Source organism: Alligator mississippiensis, chromosome 3 (genome assembly GCF_030867095.1).
Source record: "Alligator mississippiensis isolate rAllMis1 chromosome 3, rAllMis1, whole genome shotgun sequence".
NCBI lineage: Eukaryota > Metazoa > Chordata > Crocodylia > Alligatoridae > Alligator > Alligator mississippiensis.
The window spans coordinates 117,551,440-117,569,865 of NC_081826.1; the positions used below are offsets into that span (position 1 = coordinate 117,551,440).

Consider the following 18,426-nt stretch of genomic DNA (forward strand, 5'->3'; position numbering starts at 1 on the left):
GCTAATTGCGGAGTGGGGGCACCGGATGAAGCACTGCTGGCGCTTTCAGGAGCACCACTGACCCCCCTCCAGTTGGTGAGATTGGTTGCAGGGGAACCCCCTGGTTGCCGACTGGCCACTGTGGGGGCATGTGCCCCCCCACGACTCAGGTGGCACCAGTGGCCCATGGAGCCTCCCATTTCCATAAGGTGGGCTTTAAGCTCCAACACCTGGGCGGGTACTAAACCACAGCAGAAGAAGAGTTATCCCAGGGAGGGCTTAAAGAAAACTGCCTTCACCACCCAGATACACGGCGTTTCCCCCGCCAGGTAAGTAACTGCCTTTCGGGCTGGCTGTCAGCACTTCCTTCTGACTTCTTGCCTCAAAATACGGAAATGCTTCAACTTGGAGCAGCCGGTACTCCCTCGACGAGCCATATAAAGGAAACAAGAGGACTGATTTGCATGCTGATTTACATATTTCCTCCGAGGTCAATAGTTTTGCCGAAAACACGGGCGTTTGGAGCTTTCAGCACGATGATTTCGGTATTTCAGACCTGCCAACGCCGGTGTAAGTCAACCGCTCCCCTCCCCCTTGCACTGGGGCCTCTCGCGGCTTCCCGTCACCTCAGCGCTGCGCCCCGAGAGAGCCCCTGCATCCAGCTGCGCGCAGCTGGCGGGGCTCGGGCGCCGGCGCGGGGCCTGGGGAGCCTCAGGGCTGGGCCGTATGCGGCCGCCAGCTGGGCCTCCGGCGCCTCTCCGCCCGCCCGCCCGGCAGAGCGGCCGGCGCCACTTCCCCTCCCGCCGCTGCTATTGTGCCGAGGCCCCGCCTGGAAGATGCTGCCGCCGCCCCGCCAACGAGGAAGAGGGGCGCGGGCATCGCCGCCAACCAGCGCAGGGAGGGCGGGGACCGAGCCCGGGCGCTGCCTCGGCCCGGGCGCACGTGCGGGAGGGAGGGAGCGCGAGCCGCAGCCGGGCGGGGATGCAGGATGGCGGAGGCCCCCAGCCTTCCCTACAGGACCACCGGCTCCACCCTGCTGCACCCGCTCAGCCGGCTGCTGGGCATCCCGCTGGATCAGGTAGGCTCCTGCGCTCCCCCTGCCCCCGGGAAGGGAAGGGAAGGGGCGGCAGGGCATGCAGGCTGCCCCGCTCTACTCTCCCCTCCTGCCCCTGGGCCGGCGGCTCTGCTGGCCCCTGTGGGGCACGGCTCTCCTATTGCCCCCTGGGCAGAAGCACCCCGTGACGGGGGGCTTGGTTCACAGCAGGAAGGACATGCCACAGCCACTGACAGCATGCCACTGCGGTGAAGGCACAACACACGGCGCGGGGCTGGGAGGCACCTCCCAGAGGTCATCTACTGCCAGGGGTTCTCAACCTTTTTTGGACCAGGATCCATTTGTAAACATCCATGGCCAGCATCCCTGACTCCTGCCTTGCTGGCCTCCTGCCCCAGCCCGCCAGGGTGTGGGACAGATGTGTGGCCTGCCAGCCTGGAAGGAAAAAGCCAGGGTTTCCCATGTTTTTGACCTTTAAAGAGGAATCAATTTTTTAAGTTTGTTCATGACCCTTTCATATATTCTTGCAACCCTCTTTTGGGTCATGACACACGGGTTGAGAAATGCTGATTTAGTGGCCCACCCCCTGCCATAGGTGCAGCAGGGGAACCATGGCTGTCAGCCTCCTGCTTCTGTGAAATGTTGTCATTATACACTCAGGAGATCCTGTGTAGAGAGCTGAGCCCCCACTGCAGAGGAAGGAAACCCCTCCCACGGTCTGTACCAATCTGACCAAGGGACTCTCAAATTCCTGCCTGGCCCCAAATAATGGTAATCAGTTTGACTCTGAGTGGAGGGGCAAGACCCTCTAGCTAGGAACCTCTGACTTGGGTCCCAGCACATGAAGGCAATCCTCATCCTTCCTGTGAAGTTCTTAGAGACTAAAAGCACCTGCGCAAACCATGGATGGGGTTGGGATTCAGGAGAAAGCAGAGTGCCTGAGTGTTGGAAGGTAGCCTGTGTTCTCCAGCTCTATGCTTTGACAGATACTAGAGCATAGATTTCATCCTAGAACACAGAGCTGGAAGGACTTCTAGTCCACATGCCTGCTCCAGGGCAGAATCAGCAATACCTAAACCTTTGCAGATGGATGTTGTCTGACTTGTTTTTAAAAACTTCCGAGGATGGAGGATCTACAGAGGTTATGTTAGCATGCCTCTCTTCACGATGCATCCCTGTAATCATTCTTCGGGGCTAATTTATGCTACATGCATGTTAAACTAAATACTTATGGGTCAAGTTTAAAAAAAAAAAAAGAGTTTGGGATAGTGGTAGCCACCTAATAACCACTTAGCTGTTTTGACTATTTATTGTTCAGATGAGTTTTGTGAAATAGGATGTGAATGCCTAACTCAGTTCATTCAGCTATTACACTTTTCTGCTGGAATGGGTCATACAAGTAACTGTTGGAACTCAATGCACTTGTGCCGAGACATGTATCCAATGATTACAATAAAATAAGAAAAAAAGGCATGTTATGCAGGTGCCTTGAGAACACCCAAGACATGGTATATGTCTGTGCTCTTACATATTCATTTACAAGATCCTTGTCAGGTTGACCTATAACAGGCAAAGAAAATACTTTTTTTGTTCCCCTGTGTTGTTTCTTGAATATGCATGCACCTGCTGCCCTTCCTGCATTCTTTGAGCAATGAGGAAGTCAGGCCTGGAAATTTGTGGGAATTGGATACTCTTTGCTGTACAAAATGAATAAAAAGTTAGATAAGTGAGATTGCTGTGAGATAATTTACAACAGCAGAGATTTACTGCAGGCTTTCAAACCAGAGATTAAGATCATCTTATTTGCTGCTGTTTATTTGGTTTCTGAAACTGTAAGCCATTTTTACTAGTGTTTATTTATACAACTTAGTAAGGAAGAGACATCCGTGACTTTTTTTTTTTAAGGTTAACTTACCTGGCTAAACATGCAACTTTAAACATGTACATTCATGGGTGGGGAGGTGCTGTCACACAGTAGGTAACGGCATCTTATTATTAGTCCAAAAGTGTAAGTTTAAAGCTCTATTCTGCAGTTGCACTGGAGGTTACCCCAAGTTGACCCCAAGTTTAAATTGGGCACCTTGTCATTCTGGCCGGGAAGTTAAAATTAGATGGATATGATACTAGCTGCATCATCCCACCGTGCACTGTTGGTTATGGTTAAACTGATGTGCCTTAACCATGCTATCCTGAGGGGGTTCATGGCTCAGACAGATCTGGGTCCTGGACCATCTTCGATTTTTGAGATACGTAATTTATTAAAGAATAATGGGTTTTTAAGATGTTAATACTTTAGTATTGAATACCTAAAGGAAAAAAGGCTTATTATAAATCTGCAGAACCTAAAATTGAGTCTGACGTATCACAATATACTACTTACTTTACATGCAAAACAAGGCACATATATTGCATTCATTTCTTTTTTAAAGGTATTCTTTTCTATGCTTTATTTATGCTAGGCTGGAAACATTAAAATGTGTTAAAAGAGCCATATTTGGAACTTGCATTGGCCTGGAGCATTTATGCTGCTGTATAATATGAAGAATGTTTGACTTGCTGAAAAATGCATGCTTGACAACAAGTAGTTTTGCAGGTTTTCAAAAATGTACTCTTCCCTTTAGTTCAGATGGCATAAAAAACAGGTATTCTGTAGACAAAATTCACCCCTTTTTCCTCTCTCCCTGAATGGCTTTTGTGAAGAGAACTTAGTAGAGATTGTACTAGCCAGAATCACATGCACACACTCCAGGGTAATAAATAAAGAATAGGGAAGCAGTGAGAATTGTGCAGAGAGTTGAATAAGTGCTTGTGAGATCCACCTAAATTTGTTTATTTCTAAAATTGTGTCATAGGGTATGGGAAAATTGGGCGAGTATGCCCTTCTACTACAAGGCTAATTCTTACTCGGGGTTTTACTTAATCTTGTGAAGTGACTAGTCCATTCACTCATAAAACAAACAAACAAAAACCAACACAATGTTTTATTTACCTTTGGAATGCACCAGATTGTGGTAAATGTCAAGGATTTTCATATTTTCCTGAGGGAGAAGACACTCAGACTTTTGCACCAGGACTTTATATACTGAAATGACACAGTGAAGATTTTGCAGTGTACCTTTAGTTGACTGGATTTTTTTTTTGGTGGTTCTTATGTTAAAAGTAGAATCAACAACAGCAGGGGGAGAGAGGGGGAAGAAGCTCAGATACAAGATAGCTCTAACTTGAATAACTGGTAGGGGGCATATACATAAAGTAAAAAAGTACCTTTGTGACAAACTGTGTTTTCCACTTCTAAAAGGTAGTGAACTGTGTTTCAAAGGAACGCAGAGTTTTAGTGTGTGTTTAATTAGACAATGCGTCTAAAATGATCAAGTATTCAAAACTAATGTTTATATATTCTGGGACGAAGAAGATGGCACGGTTTGCTGGTGTTCATATTAAAATAGTTGCCGTTTCTCAGTATAAATGGGATATTCTTGTTTTTTCATAAATAAAATATCTCTGGATTTAATATATCATTTATTAATTGGAATATTCTTCTACAAATACTTGAGCTGCAGAAGTAAATAGAGTGAAAGGAGAAAGAGATTTAGGCCTTCATCCTATCCCAGTCAAGCAAACCTTGAAGTGTAGATGATTTGTGTTCCAAAAACACTGAGACAGCACATTGAAATATGCCTCCAGTAACAACTGGCACCAGAGCATTTCTGCCCCATATGCTTACAGGCCCGGGTTGTACCACAGTCCATCCCACATAAATCTTAGTCAAAAACAGCAAATGAAAGAGCAGACTTGGAGTAATATAAATTCTGTGGACAATTTAATCTCGTCTAAGTAGATGTGCTTAATCACATTTTTAAAGGTACATTAAATGGTATCTTCAAAGACTTGCTTTCTTGTTCTTTTTTCTTAGAATAGCTGAAGTTGTTAAAATGTTTGTTTGAGTCCTAGGTGCCTGCACAAATACAAAAGATAAATAGACAGACAGAACTTTGCCACTCCAAGGTTGCTTCACAAAACAACTGGTTTGATACGTTAAATTACCTTTTCAGTAGACTTCTCTCCCCTACCATAAATGCCTATCCTGAGATCCTCAATTTGCCTCTTCCTTATGAACCTTTTCATCTTGGCCTGATACTTGTTGATTCTTAACAAGTGAGTCACAAAGGTAACATCCACCTCCCAGAGAATACTCTCAAGGGATCCTATCCTGTTTATACTAAGGGACTGTTATCTTGAGCACCTCAATTAACCAGAGCCCTTGTGATACCTGCAGGGGAGGGAGATAGGTCTAAACCATTTATGTCTTGCATGTCCCTTTATCTGGAAAAGTCAGTCAATTGTACATTGTGCCTAAATTTACTGATGATGGTTTTGTGTGCTCTAGCTATTACTTGGATATCTTTTTCCTCTTTGCTCCATTCATGGCCCATGGCTGAACTGCCTGTTTATGTCTTGGCAGTAGTTAAATCGAACATTTAGTCAAATGACTGAGGGACAAGCATGTTTCCATCCAAGTCTCAGCCCAGCCAATGTGTTGGGGACATCTTGACATTTAACTGGTGTGAATAGTTAGATCCATATAAAATTGCTGAGTGCTCAGCATAGAAGAGTATAATGTGTGTGAGGAATTTTCCATTTTTTTACTGAAAGTATAAATCAGCCAGGCTGTGGTTCGAAATTCCAAGTTACCCTTCATACTAAATCTTTGTGACTCAGTTAAATCTTCTGCTTTGTGTTTTCAGTTTTGCCTCTGTTCTTTCTGGCTCCGCCCAAGGCTAGAAAAGAATAATTTAAATTTTCATCCATAGGCTTGTTCAAATGACCTTTCCAGAGTAACTTTCCAGATCTGAGACCAAATAAGAATCCCATCCTTTAGGAGTGCCTCAGAACTTTGACATGAACTGCCTGTTTTTTTAGTTTAATTTACTAGTGACAACATTTAAGTGTTTTTTCCCCCAGGAAGTTTAGCATGGAACAGGGTAAAATCCATCCTCTTGTAGTGCCAAGGAACAGACTAGAAGACCCTCTTGAGATTCTTGTCACCCACATCAATCTAGAACAGTCACTTAATTGGGATGTGTATATTATAATGAACACCACTTAGAAAAATACAATAATTTATTAATGAGCAAATGGACTTTTAAGATTTTAAAGAGAAAAAGCCTTTAGTTGATGACTAACCAGAAAAATGTAACTGAATTTTTGTGGCAAGGAATTATTTATAAAAGGTTCAAATAGGAATGACACAAATAACTTCCCCATAGGGTTTCATTTTTTTTAAATGCAGCAATAACTATTAATTTTGATTCCTTATTGTTGTACATTAAAAATGAGAACTTGGCATTTTCGTTTTGAATTGCAGCAGCATTATCAGATATTGCATCATTGTCAGACACACCCTTAACTAGAGTTAGAAAAAGCTGTTTAATAATCAATTATTTGAGAAATTTAAGAGATGACATAAATTGTGTATATATGTTAGAACATAGACTTCAAACAGGTATTGTGAAGCCTGCATAGAGGTACCTTAACCAGGATCTGCTGACTTTGAAGTACTTCGTGTGCCTTTGAACAATTGTTACATTTTTCATATAGCTCTGAGCATTATGTTACCCACAAGATCCTCTGGTGTTGATTTAGACCACAGGAAATTAGTGTTACAACTAAGTTCAACAGGCAGAGCAACATAAGAAGTTGTTTGCTGTGTGTTACTAGCTCAGTGTCGTTGCTTAGCCTTATGGGACAGCAAAGGTTGGGTACTACTGAGTTTTATCTTGAATTGGGCTCAGCAGGAGGCATAGTACACGGCAGGTTAAGATAATTCTGTCAGAGGCATAATTAAGCCTATTCTACAGGAATCCAAACACAAAGACTTAATTCTTCTTCTCATTTCCTTCCTAGTAAATTATTTTCTTTCTCCCTATTCTCACCACCTCTCTCACATGAGGCATCTTGATAAAAGACATTCCTTTTTATGAGGAAAGTTGCTGATTTCCTCTGGCGCTGTCTAAATCTGCTTTCATCTCTGGTTGGAAAGGAAGTAAGGTGTTTCTTTACCTTGGGAATGGGAGGCTGTCTCTGTAGCATTTCTAGCTTGGGTGTAACTGAATACCTGAATGTGAGTAAATGTTATAGGCCAAGCATCAGCAACATTTTTATGAGCAGTAGGCCAAAATAATGCAGGTGGACCAGAACTTCCGGCCTACCTGCTACTTCTTTCTGCTGGCAAAAGTCTGCTGACACAGAATACCCCTGCTGCTGAATTACCCTGTCACTGAAATGCTGCTGCTAAGTGGGTTTCGCAGAACACGTGAAATTGTAGGCCATATCTGGATGGATGAGCATGCCATAGGTTGCCAACCATTAGTTTAGGTTTTTTTTTAACAAAAGCTATGTTTTTTGTGCGTCTATAATGCAAGTTGGTGGAATGGGATAGAAATTGGGGAATCTGCACTAATGATTTTGCTTATGGCAGCCAGAAACAGTTTGGAATTACCACCGTGTTTGCATTAAACACAAAACATTTAGGAGTGTTATTTCAGGCCTAGAAAGGAACATGAGCCACTGTTTGCGTACAGGGTAATTGCTTGCTATGTGTCACATGTCACTGTACTGTGACAAGTTCTAATTGGACCTAAACTCTTTCTTCATTAACGATTTCGTATTCAAGAGTAGTTTAGCACTGGCATGTAGGTAAAACATGACTGAGGAAGATGGAAGGGGATACAAATTGGGATGTTTAAAAAACACTTTAATACAGCTTTTCCTGAACTGACATTATTTCTTAACAATAACATGCTTTTTAAACCAGGTGTATACCTGGCTAATAATTAGATTTAAATCTTTTCTGAAGAACTATACTTTTAAAGAATAGTTTAAGTAGTTTTTTTCTGTTTGGAGTCAAGGGAGTGTTTAAGAATAGTACAATGTTGACTTTCATAATCTAATGCATACATACTGTTTTTTTTATCACTTGCTTGCTGAAGTTGGTAGTATGCATTCACATTAATAATTTTTATAATTTGTTTGCTGCAATTTATCCACTTGGAATATTGTTTTTACAACTAACTTTTTGACTTACGGGCATTGAATTTTCTTAGTCTTTCAATATTTTCTTACATTTATGTTATACTTCCCATGGTGCGTGGACTGCCAAAGAGCTTGCAGACTATGCTTAATGCAAAATGTTTAAATTAATGCAACAGTGAAGATAAAGAAGTTAAGTAAGATTAAAATAAAAAACCCACATGATTTTGAAGGGCCTAGTTTTTGAATTTTGGTGGCACTGTTTTGCATCAGTGGTAAATTATTTTACACCTACAATTTATTCACGCTTTTTGGGGGATGATAATCTGCAGGCAATGAGTATTGTTTTTTGGGGTTTTTTTAAACAGTTTGAAAAGTTGGATTGCTGTTCTGACAGTAGCACTAATGTCCGACTTTACCTATTTTCTTTGTATGTTTAGCAGTCTAAGCAGCAACAGGTTAAAGCAGTGGCTCTCTTTCTTTTTTTGCCAGTGGCCTGGATGGGCAGAGCCCATCTTGTCAGTGGGCTGGATCTGGCTAGTGGGCCTCATGTGGCTGGGGCAGCCCAGCACTAATCCAGTTTTATGGAGGGGGTGTGGCCTGGCCCTGATATGGCTGTTTGGAGTTTGGGAATTTGGCTGCAGGAGAGGGGTGGCTGTATTAATTGCCACTCCTCCCCCACCATCAGATTTCTCAACCCATGGGGATCCCCACAGGCTGGATGACCCTTGGGAGACAAAACTATCTGGGGCTTTTATTTAGTAAAAATCACTCTATTATAATGTTATTTTTTTGCACTGTTTCTCCATTATGGGCCCTGCCTCCTGCCTGCAAATCTGGGGATCAGTAATTCAGATAAGAGACACTTGAGAAGATCTGCTGAGGTTTCAGTAGCCCCAAATAGCATGTGGGCTTGGAACGAAAATGTGTAAAGAGAAGGAAAATGGTCAAGGGGAGGCTCAGGCAGGCTTTGGTGATATAATTATTTTTATATCTTTCAAGCAGTGTGTGCATATTTATAGATGGACAAGGTTCCTTGGGTGAATTTGATATCTTTTATTAGACCAACCCAAATGGTTGGAGAATAGTTATTAAGCAAACTTTCGGGTTCAAAAACACTTCTATATATGTAAACCATCCTGAGTTATCCTTAACTTTGTTGTTACTAGTTAATTTCTTCTGGACATCACAGTGGAAATGGGACTTCCAGAGGGTTTTAAGTGAGGAGTGGATAGCTGTTACAGCTGAAGGGCTATAAAGAACTGCAGAATTAATTTCTGTAATTTGGAGGGCTCCATCTGCATTAGGTTGAGCAAGTCAGACTGCGATATTCAAAACAGACAGTACTGTAACTGACACACACAGCCTGATTTGCAACCTCATTATTTACATTCTGAGAGAACTTTCCAGCCAGTAGTGAAAACATGATTAAAATCCAGAAGGAGTTAGATTTTCTTTAGAAGTACTAGTTAAAAGCTGAAAATTATTTTACTCCTTTTTTGTGTTTTGGTTGATCAGTTTGAAAACTGGAAAGCAGTTTTAATCCTTGTTCCTTTTTTAACCTAAACCTGTCAGGATTTTTTGGTAGTTTAGGCCCCTGGCAGATGCCACATTTATGGTGGAATTTACATGTTAACATGCCATAAATGTCAATGTGCTACACGTTCAGTTGATTTATGGCACCATAAAATGCCAAACCAGCCACACAGATGTTCCATGTATGATGTAAAACATCTTTCTGGCTAGTTTGTGTGGTGCCTTAAGTTGAACATGGGGCATGCCTCCTTCCCATGCCAACAATTAGCTGATTATTAGCATGGGGACTGGGGCAGCCCAGGGTCTGGAGCCAGGCCAAGGCAGGCAACCCAGGGATCTGCAAGTGCTGAGTTGGGGGGAGTTGATTGGCACCCCTGTCCCGCTATTGGCAAGTTCAAAGGTGTATGTAGGCAGCCTTACATGTGGGGCTGCCAAGTATGTGGCTTTGATTTTGCTAGGTTGGGGGAGCCAGTTGACTTCTCTAGCCTGGCACTTGCAGACCTGCAGCTTTGAACTCGCTGAGCAAGAGGGAACTAGTTGGCTCCCCCCATCTGGCAGTTGCAGACCAGTGCACTGGTAGTCACACCTGTGGGGCTGCACTGTGTGCAACTTTCAATTTGCAGTGTTTTACAGAGCCTGGGAACATGATCCCAGGCTCTACATGTGTTACCAAGCTGGAAGGGTGCAATTGGGTTCTGAACCCTAATACCCAAAATTGTCTGTCCTGCCATGCACGTGTGACATGGTGGGACATGTAATTTTTGGGATCCAGGATTAGATCCCATAGTGCCATTAAATTAACTTCTGTCAGGGGCCTTAATTTCTGGGTGGTTGACTTGAGAGACATTAAATGCTTCACTTTCAGAGAATGCTGAACAACTGCCCTTTTTGTCAGTCAGGCCTTTTTAAGGTATCTTGGGTTGGGCTTTTCAATTCAGGAATTCTGTATGCGGAATTTTTTGGTTCTACTGAAGGTGGCGTGTTAGATTGTTATTGCACTATGATTATTCTTCAGTTAAATTCAGTTAATCTTAGATGACTTAAGATCTCAGTGAATCTAATATAGAGGTTAAGTGTTCATGAAGAAGTGTATGCTTCAGGGAGTGACAAATCATGAGCGGATATAGGAAAATACCACAACAGGATATTGCAGCTGTTCGTTGTCTTGGGTGGTTTCTTTTCTGCCACAGTGCTAAAGAAGTTAAAAAGTAACTTCTGGCACACTCAAGTAGAATGAAGACAAAGATATAAAATTACCCTCTCACTGCATTAGAAAAAGAAGACGACTTGTAAGCCACAGACCCACAGGATGCTTTTACAGTAAAGTGTACCAGCATTGCCAGTTATGATGGACATCTGATGTATGCTATTCTACATAGTCACCTTAACATAGGAGACAGGAAACTAAGATAAGGTGTATGAGTAACAGAGAAAGGGTGTAGAAAGATGATCCTTTGAAAGTGGGTTAAACAGTTGAGAGAAGAATTTTAGCTCAGGGTTTGGAAAAATTCACCTGTCTGTGGTAGGCAGGAAGTTCCAGTGAGTGGGAGGGCCGGTGTCATGAAATGTATGTATTAATTTATTTGAATAATAAATCTTCCGATTTATAAACTGTTATATGTTTTTGTCTTTTGGAATTTAGAACAGGGCAGCCTCAGAGTGCTTCTTCCACTCATAGCTCTGGCATGTGCCTGCAGAAGGAATTTAACAAACTCAGGTTAATTTTAAAGCTGTTGTTTGGAACTTTGAAAGCCTCGCAGAAACTGCCAATGCTTATGCGAGTTTCATGTTGCAGCCTTTGGGAAATCTCAGATTAGCACTGGAGAGATGAGCTGGAGCTCTTCATAGTGACCTCAAAACAAGACCTCAAAAATCTGGCAGAAATCTTGACATCCTTGTCTTCATTGCATTATTTCCAGACTTAACTGGTGGTTCTTCTACATCCTACTTCATATCTACTTGTAAGCAGGTTTGTGTGCCTGCTGCCATGCAAATATGCTTTGACACCTTAGGGGTCAAAAGACCGTAAGTGAGTTTGGGAGTCTGCAGCCTCGTTGTCTGGCTTTAGTCCCTTGCAAGTTCCTCAATCATGCCCTATATTACAGAATGATACTCTTTGGTCCAAACAAACAAGCACATAAAGCAACACTTGAGCCTTTCTCCAGGCCTCAGGAGAGGGCGCTTCATCTCTTTCCGTTCCTAGAGACAAGCTCTGCTTAGTTTCATTCAGCTCCCTGCCCTCAAACTGCTTTTTCCCCCAGCTCAAGCTCTTTGCTGCTTCTCCTTTTGGGCTTTTGTGTGTCAGCTAACTATCCCCATCTGGGCTTCTGCCCCAGGGATGTGTGCCTCCCTTAAAGGGCCAGACCTTCCTCATATACAACCCTGTGCAAGGTTCCTGTCTGAGATGAGAGGCATCTTGTGTATTTTTAATGGCTTATAATGAATTTTATATTTAGAGTATTTCTGAATCAGTCTTTAAAATCATCTGTAAACCATTTTTTAAAATGTCTGGTCTTCTGCAAACAATTTTGATTGGGGTTTTTAGAGGAAAAAAGAGTATTCAGCCAGTGAAGAGGATAGGAAGGACTGAGATTTACCGACATCTTATACTTTCAGATAAAAGGAACGATTATGTAGGCTATGCCCACTAGATTGGAATAATGTTATATTAATTGCATAAAAGGACATTGTTTTAAAACACATGACAAAGATGTAATACCCAAAAAATATGAAGTGACTTGTGATTGTGGTTTGCTCAGTTTTGGAGTACTTTATTTCAGGTACTTGAAATGAGGCAGAAAGTAGGGGGCAAAGTGGCACCTTCAAGACTAATTTGTTCTGACAGACATGAGCTTTTGCAGGCCACAGTAGACTGGCAGTAGAGTCTGCTATGACCTACAAAGGGTCATGCCTCTATGAACCAGTGCCATCCTGTTCTACCTTCTGCCCGACTTCAGACTAATGCAACTAACAAACTCTGGTACTTGAAATGTTTATGAAAATTTTTATGAAGTGCCTACCTCTGAAAACTCCTTTCTCTCAAAGTATCTGAAATTTGAGAAGCCAAAAACTGAGATCTCAAAATCAGTGGTCTCTTTTGAAAAACAGCACTTGCACTTAAGTTAAAGCTATATACCATAGTAGAAGGCTGCTGCGTCTCCTTCTGTTAATGCTAATATTATTAACTGAGTGCATGATAATACACGTAACCTTTAAAATGTGTTCTAATCAGCTATTTTTAAAAGTTCTTTCCCTGATGCTTAATTAATTAAAAGTCTTTTTTTTTCTGATTCATGTCCTAGGTTGGCCAAAGTTTTAAACAAGAACCTAAAACTGGGCTCAATAATTCATATTTACTAGCATTGCCAGGTGTGAGAGAGGGGTCTTGTTTTTGGTTGTTTTTTTTTCTTCAAAGGGCTCTCAGGAATAATGTGCTTAAATTTTGTCAGTGGTGACAAATTCATCAATTCAGATTCCCATTTTCTTTTGGTTTATAATGTTCTTTTGCAATCTTGTTACTAACATTTTATTTCCCTATTGATATTTGTTTTTCTGTATTATATTGGTTGGCTGGTATTGCACATAAGAGAGTGAGCATTGCTGTGTTAATAATGATTGTTTATTTTAAAGAGCATTAAGCTATTTGTTATAGGAAGCACAATAAAAATAGTATTGTGCAGACTTTGCAAACAGATACAGTAGGGTCATAACTTTCAGTTTGCCAATCTAGACTCCAGTTAAGGGATGGGACCATTGATGGCATGTCATTAAAGTTAGATACATCTCTGAATTGGATTTTTCATGATATTGCTTTAACAATCCTGCATTTCTTACATGCGTCAACAATTGAATCCTGGAACATTTAATCAGTTATGACTGTAGGGATATGCCCCAATGGGTGTGAGACTGGAATGTGTTTATTCATTTCTGAAATATGGCAGCGTAAGTTATGTCCTTGTTATGAATGGCAGTCAAACATTAAAAGATGTTAGACCTGCTGTATTCAGTGCTATTGGCTAAAATAAGAGCTTAATGCTGAACAAATATTACAAAGCTCTTTTGAATCACTCTTATGCATTGTTACTTATAGTTATTTACAAAGAAAATCCTAAGAAAACAGAAACTGTAGTATAATCCTCTGGAGACTGTGGGTTTAGATATCTACCCTCTCAAATGTTTATTTGACTGGCAGTCCAGTCTGGTAAATGCAGCTGCTGGATAAGTTAAAGGAGTTTCCATCTGCCTGTCTTGGGCCTTGAAAATTGGAGCCAGCTCTGGCCTGACCAAATGTGTTCAAGGTTTGCACCAAGTGCTTGGATACATACTTCCTTTTCTGAGCGCTTGTCTAGCTTGTGTTCTTGTAGCAGTGGCAATGGAGGAACAGGGTGTATGTAGCCCAGGGGCAGGCAATTATTTTGGGTGGAGGGCCGCTTACTGAGTTTTGGCAAGCCATCAAGGGCTGCATGATGGGCAGCCGGGGGCAGAAAAAATATTAATTTTCTAAATTTTTTAGGGGTCCCACAGGCCAGATAGAATGGCTTGGCGGGCTGCATCTGCCTGTGGGCCACATTTTGCCCACCCCTGGTGTAGCCAGTATTCTTGAGGAGTCAGAGAAGCTAATGGTTGTTTGGTCTGTTGGCATCTTTGCACATGATGAATGTGTCCAATCAGGTGTGATATTTCCTAGCCAATGTTCATTTTATGAAAAATAGCCAGGTTTAATTTTGGCCTGTTTAATTTTATGACTGAATTTTGTGAGTTGTAGAATCTATGGGTTGGAGTACAACCTGTGGTCCTGTGTCCTCCTTTTGACCAGTTGGCAAGGAAGGAGGTGGCCCTGTAGCAGTTTTTTCCACCATGTGAAAGTCCCTGAGGCTCTGTGGGATTTTTGGGAAGTTTAATGAAGGGAAGAGGCAGGGACCTTTCTGTGCTGTATCCCTGTGCAGAATCCTTTGACTTTCATAACCCGTGAGCAGTTGCATCTTGTAACAACTTTAGATTGCTGAGTCTTTTTTATGCTACCACTGAGTAATAATAAGGGAGTGCAAGTTCCCTTGAGTGGAGGGACCTTCACGGTGGCTGTTAGCAGTATGTATGGGTCTTGCCTCTCGGTCCTGAGGATTCACCGTGTTGTGAGGTAGTATCCCCTCTTAAGCTTTGTGTCCCTTCTCTTTTAACAGATAACTCACAGGAAATGCCACAAAGTAACCCCCAGTTTTCTTCTAACTGCTTCCTGGTGGTGGTAGGGCAATTGGGAGGTCTGGAGCAGGCTTTCCTGGTGTACTGATTGGAAGTAATTGGCCGTAATATAATCTTAATTTCACTCTTTGACTCAACTTCACTAAAAATTGTCTACCATGTTGTATAAGGAATGGCGGTCTCAGCAGCCACTGATCCTTAATGATCCTTGGGCCATTTCTAGCAGTTTCAGGACTTCTTTAAACTGCAGTATATAAAATAAAATTAGGATTACCATAAATGATTTTTTGATTTGAGATGGTAGTCATGGATACTCATCAAGCTTTAAAATTCACAACATGGAGAAATGACTACCCAGGGGTAAAATAAAAGCTTCACCGTTCCACTTCAGCTTATCCATCCTGATTTTAAGCAGGGTCAAATCTTGTCAGTTTATTTTAGTAGAAGGCTGTAAGGAGGTGCTCAGCCTGAGACGCAGCTTTAGGTAGTCAGCAGTTAAGAGCCTGCCTGGCTAGAAGGCTGGCACCAGCTGCAACTGATGAGGGAATTAGGGTAGAGCCACAGAACAGCTTAAAAGCTCCAGGAGCAGCATGGAAATAAGGAGAAGGGAGGAGGTGTGATACTTATGGAGGTGTGCTTCACCTGTGTTACTCCTCCCAGGGTCTGGGAAAAGACCACAGGTTGTGGGTTTTGTTTATTTGTGTGTTGTTTGCACACTTGCTTGTTCCGTTGTTTTTCTTTTATTGTGGAGACAAGGTTGCCCTGGTAAAATAAACAGTCTAAACCTGACCACAAAGCTGACTAGTTTCAGCCAGGAAGATGGGCAAGTGGCTTGCTTAGACACCTTCCCCAGTAATGCAGAGAGTTGTTTTAGCAAAGGTAGTAGCTCTCTTCCTTCTCAGTCAGTAGAGAAGCAGTGCCCCAGCATGAGGATTAGGGTGCAGAAGATGCCATTGTACAGATGATCTGTAAGATCGAGGTTCTAGCCATTAAAAGTCCTATAGCACTTTTTGGAAAACTATGTATATTAGTCCATATTCTCCTGATGAAAATTACACTTGACAGTTACATTTAGGTTAGGTTTTCCTTTTGTTTTTCATTAACATTTTTCATTTCCTGTCCTGCCCTTGCCCTTGCAAAATTGCTCACATACATTTGTCATGTTCCATCAGAGGAAGTGGAAGCATTTAATAATGTGTGAAATTACTAATTGTAAAGTACTTTTCTGGATGAAAGATGCTATTTGCAGTGCCTTGATATTGCTGTTACAGTTTGGTCAAGTAATATACATCATAAAAGCATTATGAGGACTTGATTAGAAAACCTTTGCATTAAAGCTTTAAAAAAAATCCAACAGTACCAACTTCTCCTGGCTATATCCACTAGACACAAATTCTGTCATGGTGTGTTTCTAGCACTATTTATTGAGAGAGTTTTAATTACTGAATTATAGATACTAGAAGAACTTCATTGCTCATAACTCCTTAAACATCTGTGCAACATACAAGCCTCAGCATAAGAGTTGATGACAGCAAAACAAAACAATTTATGTATCAAAGCTGGACATTAACTTAATTGGCCATTAAAGATAAGGCTGTGGCCTTGCATGATTTCTAATTTAGCATTAAGTTGCAGACTACATCTATTCAGTGTTTTTCCTTTTTAAATTTCTGATGACTAAGGATTTAAACCAATCGCTATATTCACATGTCCTGCTCTTGATTATTTCTCTCATAGCTTCATAGAAATACTCCAGAAAGAACATCTGCTTTGATTTTTTGGAGTCTAAATCACAGAAGGATATCTGACCCTATAAGTAGGAAAACAGTAGAATTTATCCATGAAAAACATCATCACAGGGCAAAATACTGTCAGTTCTGTATGTTCCACTTTACTGCCTCTATATTCACGATGTAACAAAAAGGTAGTATTTTCAGAAGACTGTGTTCACTTACCATAAATATTTTAAACTGATCAAAGCAGTTTCATACATTTTTTCTTTTTTTTTCCCCTGTGAGAGCATTTTCAAAGGTCCCATTTTCATTTTCCTTCCTCCCCACTGGCACTAAGGTGTCATAAAACATGCATTTAGAGAAATGATTTTTCACAAGATAATAGTAGCTAAGGTTTGATTTTCTAAGTAGTGTATTTCACCAGTTCAAATTCATTAATTATTTTCCTCTCTGTTTTATGATGCTTTGAATGTCTTGGTGTAAGCAGCTGTAGTATCTTATAGATATGAAATCACCTACAATTTTCTTTCATATTGTTATTCATGCACATTTTTGGAGATGTATTCTGTGTATAAAGACAAGCTGTGCTGCTCCCATCAGTGCACAGTGGCTGGTCAGAGGGTGTTCTGGGATTCATGGGAGATTCATGTTAAAATACTACTACCTGTCAGAGAGGAGCGGTATAACAAGTGGGAACTCCCCGACTAGCAGCGTGCTGGCCACCCATCTGTTTTTGGGCATGCCACCTGCCTACTTGTCTACCACACCTTGATCAAAGACCGTTATGTTGGTAATTAGGCAGGAGGCTCCCTTTGAGGGCCCTGATGTTGGAGGGCCAAAATACATGCTCCGACCATCCCTACATGTGTCCCTTGCCTCGCAGATGTTGCTCACAGATGTGCTAAGCTCCAGCCTGAGGCCAGGCCCAACTCATCACAGTATTGAGTCTCTTTCATTCTGCCCTGCTAGGGCCACACTCATACCACCTCCTGCTTATAAGGGCCTCTCGCATTCCACCAGCTCTCGCCCAATTGCTTTTATTCTGCCCTTCTTGGGCCTCACTTGTACCGTCCCTTCTCTCTTAGGGACCATATTGATCCTGCCCTCACCTGGAAAGTCCTCAGATTTGCTATTCTTCACTCTCCAGCCAGCATGCGCATGGCCCTTTGGGCATCTCCCGCTACCCTCATCCAAGTGAGCGCTGGGCGGTTCGCAAAATGCTGTGCTGACTCTGCCCCTGCTCTCATAGCCAAGTAACTCCCCCTGTTGCTCTTCATCAAGGGACTTGCCCCCTGGTCTCCTCACGGCTCCTCTGCTGCCCTCCAATCGGCCTCCAGCCCACCTGTGGCCTCAGGCACCCAAAAACATAACTGGACCTAAGCCAGGCCCCCATGCTAGCAGGGCCCCTACTCAAGCCCCTGCCCACAGGGCCCCAACTCATGCCCCTCACTCACTGGGCTTCACAACTGCCACTCTCTACTCCATCCCATACTCTGGGGTCTGGGATTGAATACCCCTGCAGACTCAGGTGCCGCTCGACGGCGTGCCTGGCCCACAACTTGCCCCCCTCTCTCAGGGCCTCAACTGCTCCTCTTACGGGGTTTTCCACCCCTTCAGGCTCAGGTGCTTCTCAAAAGCTTATCTGGCCTCCACTACTCCCCTTTGGGGTCTTACACCCCAATGGGCTCAGGTGTCCCATATGGACATCCCTGGCCCCACTGCTCCTTCCATCGTTAACACTAACCCATCGGGTGGTGGGGGCAGGGTTTTAGGCACCCGAACCCGCCTTACACCGGGATGGTCCTCGAATCTGGCATTTGCTGTCCTTGCCTCGCCACAGGCAGGAACACCAGGCCTCCCTATCCCAGTAGGGTGCAGTTTTAGGTCATGCCCAGG

General features: G+C 42.6%; 1 protein-coding gene across 4 annotated transcripts in view; it reads left to right on the forward strand.

The window, feature by feature from the left end:
* The first annotated feature begins 243 nt into the window (after window positions 1–243).
* The window catches only part of MBOAT1 (membrane bound O-acyltransferase domain containing 1), an 82,897-nt gene continuing 64,714 nt past the window's right edge, over window positions 244–18,426 (forward strand). Inside the window, exon 1 of one of the 4 annotated variants that reach the window (XM_059724333.1) lies at window positions 244–308. Coding sequence is in view for 2 of the 4 variants with exons in the window: in XM_019490553.2 (XP_019346098.1) it covers window positions 968–1,057 (90 nt within the window). In the remaining 2 variants the exon portion in view is untranslated. Of the gene's footprint in view, window positions 309–438; window positions 550–893; window positions 1,058–18,426 lie in introns of those variants that run through there. The other 3 variants (XM_059724332.1, XM_019490553.2, XM_006260956.4) reach the window with 3 other exon arrangements.